Consider the following 11,940-nt stretch of genomic DNA (forward strand, 5'->3'; position numbering starts at 1 on the left):
TTATGCTCTAATAGCGTGGGGTGACGTCAAGCCAACATGACGAATCCCCAAGCCAAGGGCTGAGTCTCAACAGATCGCAGCGTGGTAACTGCTCTACCGAGTACAACACCCCGCCAGGTACCTAAATCGTTTACAAACGATTCCGAGTCTCGACATCGAACTAGTGACCCATGATCGACCGCTATAGGCAGGACAGATATAACGGATGGATACCGCCACTGTCCAGCGCCTCATTCGGCTAAAAATGGCTCGTGCGATAAACGGCGTGTGCCGAATACCTAATAAATCACATTGTATTGAGCCTTTCAACTCACGAGACTCCTAGAGATATCGTTGCTTACTTTGTCTAGAAAGGATACGGCCTTAGAGGCGTTCAGGCATAATCCCACGGATGGTAGCTCCGCACCACCGGCCGCTCGACCGAGTGCGTGAACCAAATGTCCGAACCTGCGGTTCCTCTCCTCTTTCCTCTTTGAGGAAAAATTTTGGGAAAAAAATTTTTAGTCAAAAAAATTTTGGTCAAAAAAAATTTGTGAAAAAAATTTTTGGTCAAAAAAATTTTGGTCAAAAAAATTTTAGTCAAAAAAATTTTGGTCAAAAAAATTTTGTGAAAAATTTTTTGGTCAAAAAAATTTTGGTCAAAAAAATTTTAGTCAAAAAAATTTTGTGAAAAAAATTTTTGTTCAAAAAAATTTTGGTCAAAAAAATTTTGGTCAAAAAAATTTTTGGTCAAAAAAATTTTGGTCCAAAAAATTTTGGGAATAAAATTTTTGGTCAAAAAAATTTTGGTTAAAAAATTTTGATCCAAAAAATCTTGGGAAAAAATTTTTGGACAAAAAAATTTTTAGTCAAAAAAATTTTGGAAAAAAAAATTTTGGTCAAAAAAATTTTGGAGAAAAAATTTTGGTCGAAAAATTTTGGTCAAAAAAATTTTGTGAAAAAATTTTTGGTCAAAAAAATTTTTGGTCAAAAAAATTTTGGTCAAAAAAATTTTGGTCAAAAAAATTTTGGTCAAAAAAATTTTTGGTCAAAAAAATTTTGGTCCAAAAAATTTTGGTCCAAAAAATTTTGGTCCAAAAAATTTTGGTTCAAAAATTTTGGGAAAAAAATTTTTGGTCAAAAAAATTTTGGTTAAAAAATTTTGGTCAAAAAAATTTTGGTCCAAAAAATTTTGGGAAAAAAATTTTTGGTTCAAAAAATTTTGGTCAAAAAAATTTTGTGTAAAATTTTTGGTCAAAAAAACTTTGGTCAAAAAAATTTTGGTCAAAAAAATTTTATGAAAAAAATTTTTGGTCAAAAAAATTTTGTGAAAAAAATGTTTGTTCAAAAAAATTTTGGTCAAAAAAATTTTGGGAAAACAATTTTTGGTCCAAAAAATTTTGGTTAAAAAATTTTGGTCAGAAAAATTTTGGTCAAAAAAATTTTAGGAAAAAAATTTTTGGTCAAAAAAATTTTGGTCAAAAAAATTTTGGTCAAAAAAATTTTGGTCAAAAAAATTTTTGGTCGAAAAAAATTTGGGAAAAAAATTTTTGGTCAAAATAATTTTGGTCAAAAAAATTTTGGTCAAAAAAATTTTTGGTCAAAAAAATTTGGTCAAAAAATTTTGGCACAAAAAATTTTCGGAAAGAAATTTTTGGTCAAAAAAATTTTGGTCAAAAAAAAATTGGGAAAGTCGAAATGATTGTGGCATACTGTGACCGGCTACAACGTAAGACTTAAGGCTTATGCTCTAATAGCGTGGGGTGACGTCAAGCCAACATGACGAATCCCCAAGCCAAGGGCTGAGTCTCAACAGATCGCAGCGTGGTAACTGCTCTACCGAGTACAACACCCCGCCAGGTACCTAAGTCGTTTACAAACGATTCCGAGTCTCGACATCGAACTAGTGACCCATGATCGACCGCTATAGGCAGGACAGATATAACGGATGGATACCGCCACTGTCCAGCGCCTCATTCGGCTAAAAATGGCTCGTGCGATAAACGGCGTGTGCCGAATACCTAATAAATCACATTGTATTGAGCCTTTCAACTCACGAGACTCCTAGAGATATCGTTGCTTACTTTGTCTAGAAAGGATACGGCCTTAGAGGCGTTCAGGCATAATCCCACGGATGGTAGCTCCGCACCACCGGCCGCTCGACCGAGTGCGTGAACCAAATGTCCGAACCTGCGGTTCCTCTCCTCTTTCCTCTTTGAGGAAAAATTTTGGGAAAAAAATTTTTAGTCAAAAAAATTTTGGTCAAAAAAATTTGTGAAAAAAATTTTTGGTCAAAAAAATTTTGGTCAAAAAAATTTTAGTCAAAAAATTTTGGTCAAAAAAATTTTGTGAAAAATTTTTTGGTCAAAAAAATTTTGGTCAAAAAAATTTTAGTCAAAAAAATTTTGTGAAAAAAATTTTTGTTCAAAAAAATTTTGGTCAAAAAAATTTTGGTCAAAAAAATTTTTGGTCAAAAAAATTTTGGTCCAAAAAATTTTGGGAATAAAATTTTTGGTCAAAAAAATTTTGGTTAAAAAATTTTGATCCAAAAAATCTTGGGAAAAAAATTTTTGGACAAAAAAATTTTTAGTCAAAAATTTTGGAAAAAAAAATTTTGGTCAAAAAAATTTTGGAGAAAAAATTTTGGTCGAAAAAATTTTGGTCAAAAAAATTTTGTGAAAAAATTTTTGGTCAAAAAAATTTTTGGTCAAAAAAATTTTGGTCAAAAAAATTTTGGTCAAAAAAATTTTGGTCAAAAAAATTTTTGGTCAAAAAAATTTTGGTCCAAAAAATTTTGGTCCAAAAAATTTTGGTCCAAAAAATTTTGGTTCAAAAATTTTGGGAAAAAAATTTTTGGTCAAAAAAATTTTGGTTAAAAAATTTTGGTCAAAAAAATTTTGGTCCAAAAAATTTTGGGAAAAAAATTTTTGGTTCAAAAAATTTTGGTCAAAAAAATTTTGTGTAAAATTTTTGGTCAAAAAAACTTTGGTCAAAAAAATTTTGGTCAAAAAAATTTTATGAAAAAAATTTTTGGTCACAAAATTTTTGGTCAAAAAATTTTTGGTCAAAAAAATTTTGTGAAAAAAATGTTTGTTCAAAAAAATTTTGGTCAAAAAAATTTTGGGAAAACAATTTTTGGTCCAAAAAATTTTGGTTAAAAAATTTTGGTCAGAAAAATTTTGGTCAAAAAAATTTTGGGAAAAAAATTTTTGGTCAAAAAAATTTTGGTCAAAAAAATTTTGGTCAAAAAAATTTTTGGTCGAAAAAAATTTGGGAAAAAAATTTTTGGTCAAAATAATTTTGGTCAAAAAAATTTTGGTCAAAAAAATTTTTGGTCAAAAAAAATTTGGTCAAAAAATTTTGGCACAAAAAATTTTCGGAAAGAAATTTTTGGTCAAAAAAATTTTGGTCAAAAAAAAATTGGGAAAAAAATTTTGGTCAAAAAAATTTTGGCCCAAAAATTTGCTTAGAAACCATTTAATAAAATAAATTCACTGAAAATTTTGTTAGCAACGGTTACCATTTTAACGGTTTCTAAGCAATGGTTGGCAACGAAAATGTAAAATAATTTTACAGAAAATTAATTTTAAATGTGTTTTCAACGGTGCACAACACAAAAGTTTCAGTCGATGTGCTGTCAAATGTAAAAATGTGACTGTTCTCCTGATACATCGAAACGATTTTGAAATTTTGGTCAAAAAAATTTTTGGTCAAAAAAAAATTGGGAAAAAAATTTTTGCTCAAAAAAATTTTGGTCAAAAAAATTTTGGTCAAAAAAATTTTTGGTCAAAAAAAATTTGGTCAAAAAATTTTGGCACAAAAAAATTTCGGAAAGAAATTTTTAGTCAAAAAAAAATTGGGAAAAAAATTTTGGTCAAAAAAATTTGATCCAACAAATTTTGAGAAAAAAATTTTTGGGCAAAAAAATTTTCGGAAAAAAATTTTTGGTTAAAAAAATTTTGGTCAAAAAAAATTTGGTCCAAAAAATTTTGGAAAAAAAATTTTGGTCAAAAAAATTTTGGTCAAAAAAATTTTGGTCAAAAAAATTTTGGCCCAGAAAATTTTGGAAAAAAAATTTTTGGTCAAAAAAATTTTTGGACAAAAAAATTTTGGTCAAGAAAATTTTGCCAACAAAAATTTTTGGTCCAAAAAATTTTGGGAAAAAAATTTTCGTCAAAAAAAATTTTGAAAAAAAATTTTGGTCCGAAAAATTTTTGGAAAAAAATTTTGGTCGAAAAAAATTTTGGTCAAAAAAATTTTTGGAAAAAAATTTTTGGTTAAAAAAATTTTGGTCAAAAAAAATTTGGTCCAAAAAATTTTGGAAAAAAAATTTTGGTTAAAAAAATTTAGTTCAAAAAAATTTTGGCCCAAAAAATTTTGGAAAAAAATTTTGGTCAGAAAAATTTTGGTCAAAAAAATTTTGAAAAAAAATTTTGAAAAAAAATTTGGTCAAAAAAATTTGGTTCAAATTTGGTTATTAGTAATAAATACTTATTGTTTTAATTTTTTCTTTTTCTTACCGTCTTTTGCATGTGTTGAGCTTGATTATAATAAAAAATATATATTATATTATATTATATAAAAAAATCAAAGAACATAAAAAATCGTTGCTTTTTTATTATCTTTATTTTTCTGTTTTATATCAATGAAAAACAATATTTATTCTTTTTGGGGTCCTTCGAAATGAATGTGAAATTCAAATGAAAACGAAATGAGGTGCGTCGCCTTTGAAATGAGCTGTAAAATTCAAGTTGAAAATATAATTTCACTACAAGTTTGCCAAAAACATTTTCGAACGCAGTACGGGTAGAAAAATTGTTGATAACGTGCGCATTACTCATCCGATTTTCAATGTTTGCGATGATCAATAAGTTTGGTAGGTTTTCAAGGAACTCTCGTCGTGAAAATACTAACATTCATGTTACAACACATAGCAAAGAATATATAAAATGCAGTTTGAATAGAAAATACCAGAAAAAAGACAAAATACTGATTTACATATATCAAAAAGCGTATATTTCATACAAAATGTATGGGTGGTCTAGACAGACCACTTTGACCGTTCGAAGTATAAACTAGCTGTAAGTGGAATTCTGTCTTAAGGTAATTAAGGCATCGTGCCTTAAGGCAAATTGCTGGAACTTCCCGTACCAAAAATTATTATTTTTTTAAAAACGATTAACATTTTTGAAAAAAATTTACTTTGAAAAAATAAGATTTTTGAGAAACTATAAATTGGACAAAAAATTACTTTTTTTTGAAAAAAAAGTTTTTTTTTTAATTTTTTTTTTTTTGAAAAAAAAAATTTTTTTTCTTTATTTTGACATATTGTGGAAGATCTGAACTTTTTTTTCAAAGCAATCGTACTGCTTTAACTGCATAGGGACAAAATATAAAGCGCGTAAGCGCCGCGTCGCTGTCTAACGCATAAGCATTGGTACGGAACCTATAGGAATGTTAACAAAATGTATACTTATTGTTAAAATCTCTATAAAATATCTGATAATTTGATGTGCATATGTCTAATGATCATTTTTGACCGCCAAATGGCTCATTTTTTTACTTTTTCCTCCATATCTCCGAAACCGCTAGACCTACCTTCATGAAAATTTTATCGATTTTTCATCTTGTCAATACAAGTGAAACGTTTTTTGAATTATTCAAATCGGACGCTCCGTTCTCTTAAAAACTGAGTTACCGTTTTCGGCACTTTTTGCCCCGTATCTTCGGAACGGCTAGACCTGCCTTCGCCAAAAACTAATCAGCACGTCTCCTTATCAATACGAATCGAATGTTTTTTAAATTATTCAAATCGGTTGATCCGTGTTCCCGAAATCGTCGACGAAAATTTGTATCCGCACATACATACACACACGTACATACACACACACACACACACACACACACACACACACACACATACATCCATTTTTTCTAAGGTATGCCAAAATGTTCAGAAACCTCTGAAACGTAAAGATATATAAAAATTTTCATTTTCGATTTTTTTGCGATTACTATAACTTACCCTACGGGAAGTTAAAAAAATAATATCCTTATAGTTATCCTTCTGTACATTTTTTCGTTCTGATTTTTTCATTGATCGACAGCTAATTAAATTTTAGGAAAAATCAAGAAATTTCAAGTCGATAGGATTACTAGAAATATTTTTTTTTAATTGAAGTCGAAAACAGTCTGGCCAGACCACGCCGACCGACGGAGGGTTAAAAATGTTAAAACTTATAACTAGCAACCTTAGAAAGTAGATCTTATAATAAAAATTTCAAGTAAAAATCAGTCTACTCCTAATATTTTATTTCAGCCTAATTAATATAATATATTGATTGATTAATATTTCTGGTTGCTTAAAATATGAAAATATAGGTCTGATGACTGATATCTTGTTCCATATTATTTTTTTAATAACAATAAAAACATTTATCAACATAATTCCTGATAATATATTTATTACATAAAATATTGACAAAAATCTAGAGAAATTGCAAATAAACTAAATTTAATAATTATTTATCGGAGAATTATTGAATCCAAAACGTTAATATTTAAATTTAGCATCAATTGCAAAATCAGGTCTATGTATATAGCATCCTAACATAGAGTTCCAATACGCTCTGCATACATTTTCTAAAATAATTATAAGTATGTGTTAATAAAAATTAATTATTTGAATAGCTGATAATAATCAATACCCAACAAACCTTCAATATTTTTCAGCTGTGAAGGACAATACTGAAATAAAATATTGTTAATAATTATAGTCAAATGAAATGGAATATGAAAAAATAAATTTCTACTTACGTATAATAACATTGTTTCATAGCATTGCAGGTAAGCATTTACTGTTGCGCGGCATTCATAGTAGTTTATGAAACGATCTGAGAATTTAATGGAAATAATAAATACGCATTTATTCTAATAACTAAACTCGTTTTGTGCCTTATTGCTAAAAACCAAGTATCAGCTGAAACATTTCTCAATATTTTATAATGTTTTAAATAGGAAAATGATCCCTAGATTCATTATTTATTGTCAACCTTTCAGAACTATGCAAGTTGCATCTTCAGAACATTTATCAAGAATATGGTCTTAAATAACCAAAACTAATAAAGTAAGAATATAAATTATCGTATTTTATTATGAATAACAAGAACTATGAATACGTGACATATACTATAATTTATAATGAAATAATATGAAATTTTGCATTATATAAATAAACCAAAATAAAAACTAGTTGAAAGTGACATTTAGTCTTAAGGCAAGTTGCACAAACAACCCGAAATGTGTAAGAATTAATTGAACATAAAAACACATTTTGACTATATAACTTTCTCAAACTTTCATGAATTTTTAAGACCATGTGTTTTATAAGACCATGATATCTGACATCAAAATAATTTCATAAAAATCGGCGAAAATATTTTTTTCAACAGTTAATTTCAAGAAAACAGCCGGGTTGATTTTTAACTAAAACTAATGAGTATCAATCCCAAACAAAATATCTTTCGAACAGTTTTTGATTTTTTAAAATCAATTCAGGAACTAAAACGTGGACGATACATTTTTCACTCTTCTACTATTTACAAAGAAATCTGAGATGTGGCTCAGATAATCCACATCGAAATACATGGAATTGCTTCTAAAATTTTGAAGTCGGTTCAGGCGTTTTTAAGCAAACGTTGATGAATGTTCTAATTCAAAACTTTCAAAAAACGATACTAATTTATGCAAACTTTGACAAATTTTTAAAATTAAACGACTTGTCGTAGGATCGTAATATTTTAGAATGATATAAGACTATGGTATCTACGTCGAAAATTTTATTTAACACTTTATACAAGAAAACGGCCCGGCCGATCTTTACCACTAATAACACTAATCAGGTCGATTCCCAACCAACATCTTTCGAACAATTTTTGAATTTTCAAAATCGATTCGGAATACGGGCTAAAACGCGGACGAAAATTTTTTTACTTTCTGCTATTTCCAAAGATAATTGATAAACGCTAGTCCTCAGCGCTGTTCACACACACATACTTTTTCCTAATTTTGTCTCATTCGTCGATTCAGAATGCTTGAAACGTCGAGAAAACATGAAATTAGCGAATCGGATTTTTTGATAAGAACAAACTTTTTCTTCGGGAAGTTTACTAGGATTTTTTAAATAAAACTAGTTAAAAAGTGGGAAACGAGAAAATCTGCATGTAAATAATTTTGTTTTTCAATTTCGACACTTTTAAAGATTTTTATTAAGAAAATTTAGTTTTGATATTAATCTTTGAAAACGTCCAGAAATCATAAAATGACCTGCTAGTTCATATTTTCTAAACTCTTTCAAAAAGTTAGAAAAATGAAATGGACTTGTTTGAATGTGCAAAAATCAGTAAAAAAGTTAATTTAAATTTCAATTTTATAAAATGTTTTACTTATGAAGTTTTGATCACAATTTAATAGTGTTTCCTAAGAGTCTATCTTTTATATTTAAAAACAAAATCATTTTTAAGGGTCAAAAATTATATATGAGGGCCACAACGTTTTTAGAAACATTAATTTGCTCTAGATTTTCAGTATATAGACTTCAATAACACGGTACAAAAATATGTTTTTGTTCCAATGAATGACGGTCTCGACGAAGACTGAATCGTATGGTTAATAAAGCTTATCACAATTACTTTAGTTTTTTACTTGGTATTACTGTCCAATTCAACACACACACACACACACACACACATATATATATATATATATATATATATATATATATTAATATATATATTAAGTTGGGTCAAAATTTTCTGCCAATGAAGCACATCTCAATAAGGGTTCTATGGGTTATTTCAAAATCTTTGCCAAAGAAATCATAGTTAATTTTGAATAATTATTTTTTCCATGTATTTAAGTATGAACATACAAGAAAATTTTGATTGCACATCTGTGAAATTGATGGTAATAAAGTTGCATCTTTGCATGGTAATAAAGTTGTTGCTAGTCAAAACAAACCCCCTAAAATATTATTGAGATTGAAAGTTTAAGTTTAGCAAATTTGGCAATGAAGAAGAACTTTCTTCAAAATTGCGCTGGCTTGAATCTCTTTATTTTTGGATTCTTTGACAAATTTTATTGAAATGACTCATATAACCTAAATCAAAATTTATTCAACTTTTTTATTGAATTACCCGACAAGCAGATTGATAATAATGCAAAGAACTTCATTAAGTTAGTATAGACGTGAATTAAAATTGAGGTTAGCAAAAATATTTAAAAATAAAAGTTACCTATTTTTGAAGCTGATTTAACGCAAAGCCACGATGCCACTTGGTGTAAATGTCGAATGTGAGGATCCTGTACATCGAGATTATCCATTTCTGCATTAGCCCATTCAAGTACCCCTTTCTGCTCTATTGTGTAGTTGTGCAGTATACCATTAGTGCTAAAAACACACTCGGCCAAACATTGAGAAACCTGCGAATTTTTGAATAGTCTTCTGAAATGTTTACATGTTAAAAATTGTATTTAAATAATTTCTCGTAGAAAAATTGCAGCAGAGCGCAGATCGTATATCTTACTACGAATCCGGAAAGAAAAGAGTTCAGAGTTAAGTAAAATGTCATATTAGTTAGAAGAGAACCTGAATATCTTTATGTATTTCTTCAGAAGTTTCAAAATTGTTAGCGCAACTTCTCACATTATGCTCGTCAAACCAACTAGGCCATTTACAACAATACTTATAATCCTGAAATTTGGGAATAATATTTAGCAGACATCTTATTAAGTTTTTAAAATTCCATATCATACATACAACGAAAAGATTGGGAAACGGTATAGTGCAACTGTTGTCTATCCCATTGGCCTAAAATATTTTTAACTTTCAATAAATATTTCTATTAAATTTAATCTATTGCAAATTAAATTTTGCAAAATTCAAGCAATAACAACTCACCACACAAAAGCTTATTAATAATAAAAATTTAAAAAACATGACGTAAAAGTTTCAGTTTTAAAATCGAAACTATTAACAATTAATTTCATTCCTAATATATTTTGCGAAATGGTTCGCTTGAATCAAGTCGCGCCTGCAACAGAATTAATTTTTCAAAACGATGTGTGAAATGAATTTGAAAATCGATTTTGTCATGGTTCACGCTGATAGAATATCTAATTAAATTTGTTACGTGCTATTTGCATTTATAATGAAATTAAATATTGCTCTCAATAGAAAGCACGCATTTATATTTATATGTATATAAATATCCGTTTTAACATGTATTTCATTTCGAGATGAATTATTTTAATTTTAAGAACTTGATTTTACTGAAATTCATACTTATATTTTACTGCTTGTAATATCATGTTAATTCAAAAAATACCTTAACAGTTTATCTGAAGCAGAGTTGCCAACTCTTCAGTTTTACCTGTAGATCCACAGTTTTTTGGAAATGATCTCAGTTTTGGAGTTTTGGCTTTGGAATCTTCAGTTTTTTTGTCTAATTTAAATAAAATTGAAAATCACCTGGTTTGTTAATGCGTTGAAAACATGGTTATCAGTTCACTCTCTTTATTATTCATAACATAAAATGATAAATATTATAAATAATTAATGAAATATACAATATACCGCATACGCTACGATGAAAAAACCTATATCAAGTCAGGATTAATAGTATTGTAATCGCTTTTTATTATGTTTGGAATGAATATAAGAAAACTGCTAGAGATCACAATTGCTTTCATCCTGTATAATTTGATTCCAAAAATACCATCAATGTTATATTTTTTAACTGTTATAAATAAAAAATTAATTGAGCTGTTATAAATTTTCAGAAATATAGGTAATGATTAAATATTACCATTTGAACAAAATCTTATTTATTAACTTCCCGAAGGAGAAGTTTATGCTTTCATCAAAAAATCCGATTCGCTAATTTTATGTTTTCTCGGCGTTTCAAAATTAGACCTTTGATCGACGTTCTCTCAAAAACGCCTGAACCGATTTCAGAAATTTAAAAGCCATTTGATGTATCTCGATGAGGACTATCATTTGTCAGTTTTGTGCGACGATCGGCCGAGCCGCTTCTTTGTAATTTGGAAAAAAAAGTTAAACTTTTCGTCCACATTTAAGCTCATACTACCGAATCGATTTTAAAAAATCAAAAACTGTTCGAAAGATATTAGTTGGGAATGATTCTAATTAGTTTTAGGTAAAAATCTACCGAGCCGTTTTCTTGTAATTAATTGTTGAAAAAAAAATTAAGCCGATTTTTAAGGAAAATTTGGATATATATCATAGTCTTATAGACCTTACTGAAATATTATGGCCATGCGACAAGTAGTTTAATTTTAAAAATTCATGAAATTTAGAGAAAATGAGTAGTATTTTTGACATTTGTTCAAATTAAAATTAGACGATTTACTTGGTATACTTACTTTAATACTAAACTATTAAAGTCTTACGAATACTAGTTCAATCATAAAAAATGTTGATTTGTAAAAATTTGCTTTTAGAAAATACTCCGAATTAACGTACTCGTTCGTTTTAAATTATGTGTAATAAATCCACTCGGAATACTTTTAATCACTCATAAATTGATTTATATTTTATTGATTAAGTCAATTATTTACATATACCGGGAAGTTCATTTAACTTGCCTCAAGACAAAATACCAATACCATCTAGTTTGACTTAATTTATCTTCATAGCGCATGATTCTCGATAAACTAAATCACATGATTTTTCTTGTTTTCAATTCCTCTCTAAAATGTTTTAAATTTAAAATCAATAAAATTGAAATAAAGAAACTTGAGAAGTATAGTCATAAAATTTAGGTTTTCTTCACTATTTTATAAAGTGCTGTAAAGATTTAATGTGTCTAAAATAAAAACTTTGAGTGATCGGACGAATATAAAGATTTGTATAACTAAAATTAAAATAAAAAGACTTGAGTT

At 28.0% G+C, this 11,940-nt stretch overlaps 1 protein-coding gene across 1 annotated transcript; it reads right to left on the reverse strand.

The window, feature by feature from the left end:
* Positions 1–6,508: 6,508 nt before the first annotated feature.
* On the reverse strand, positions 6,509–9,976 carry LOC113375317. The gene is made up of 7 exons (XM_026615251.1): positions 9,938–9,976; positions 9,797–9,847; positions 9,626–9,730; positions 9,273–9,459; positions 6,796–6,872; positions 6,696–6,726; positions 6,509–6,621 (listed from the first exon to the last, which is right to left on the reverse strand). The coding sequence occupies exons 1-7, from the start codon at positions 9,974–9,976 to the stop codon at positions 6,533–6,535; spliced, it is 579 nt and encodes a 192-aa protein (XP_026471036.1). The 3' UTR covers positions 6,509–6,532.
* Positions 9,977–11,940: the final 1,964 nt, after the last annotated feature.

Source organism: Ctenocephalides felis, unplaced genomic scaffold, assembly GCF_003426905.1.
Source record: "Ctenocephalides felis isolate EL2017-DRISC unplaced genomic scaffold, ASM342690v1 CF-g0.4_SCAFFOLD_01886, whole genome shotgun sequence".
In the NCBI taxonomy this organism is placed as follows: domain Eukaryota; kingdom Metazoa; phylum Arthropoda; class Insecta; order Siphonaptera; family Pulicidae; genus Ctenocephalides; species Ctenocephalides felis.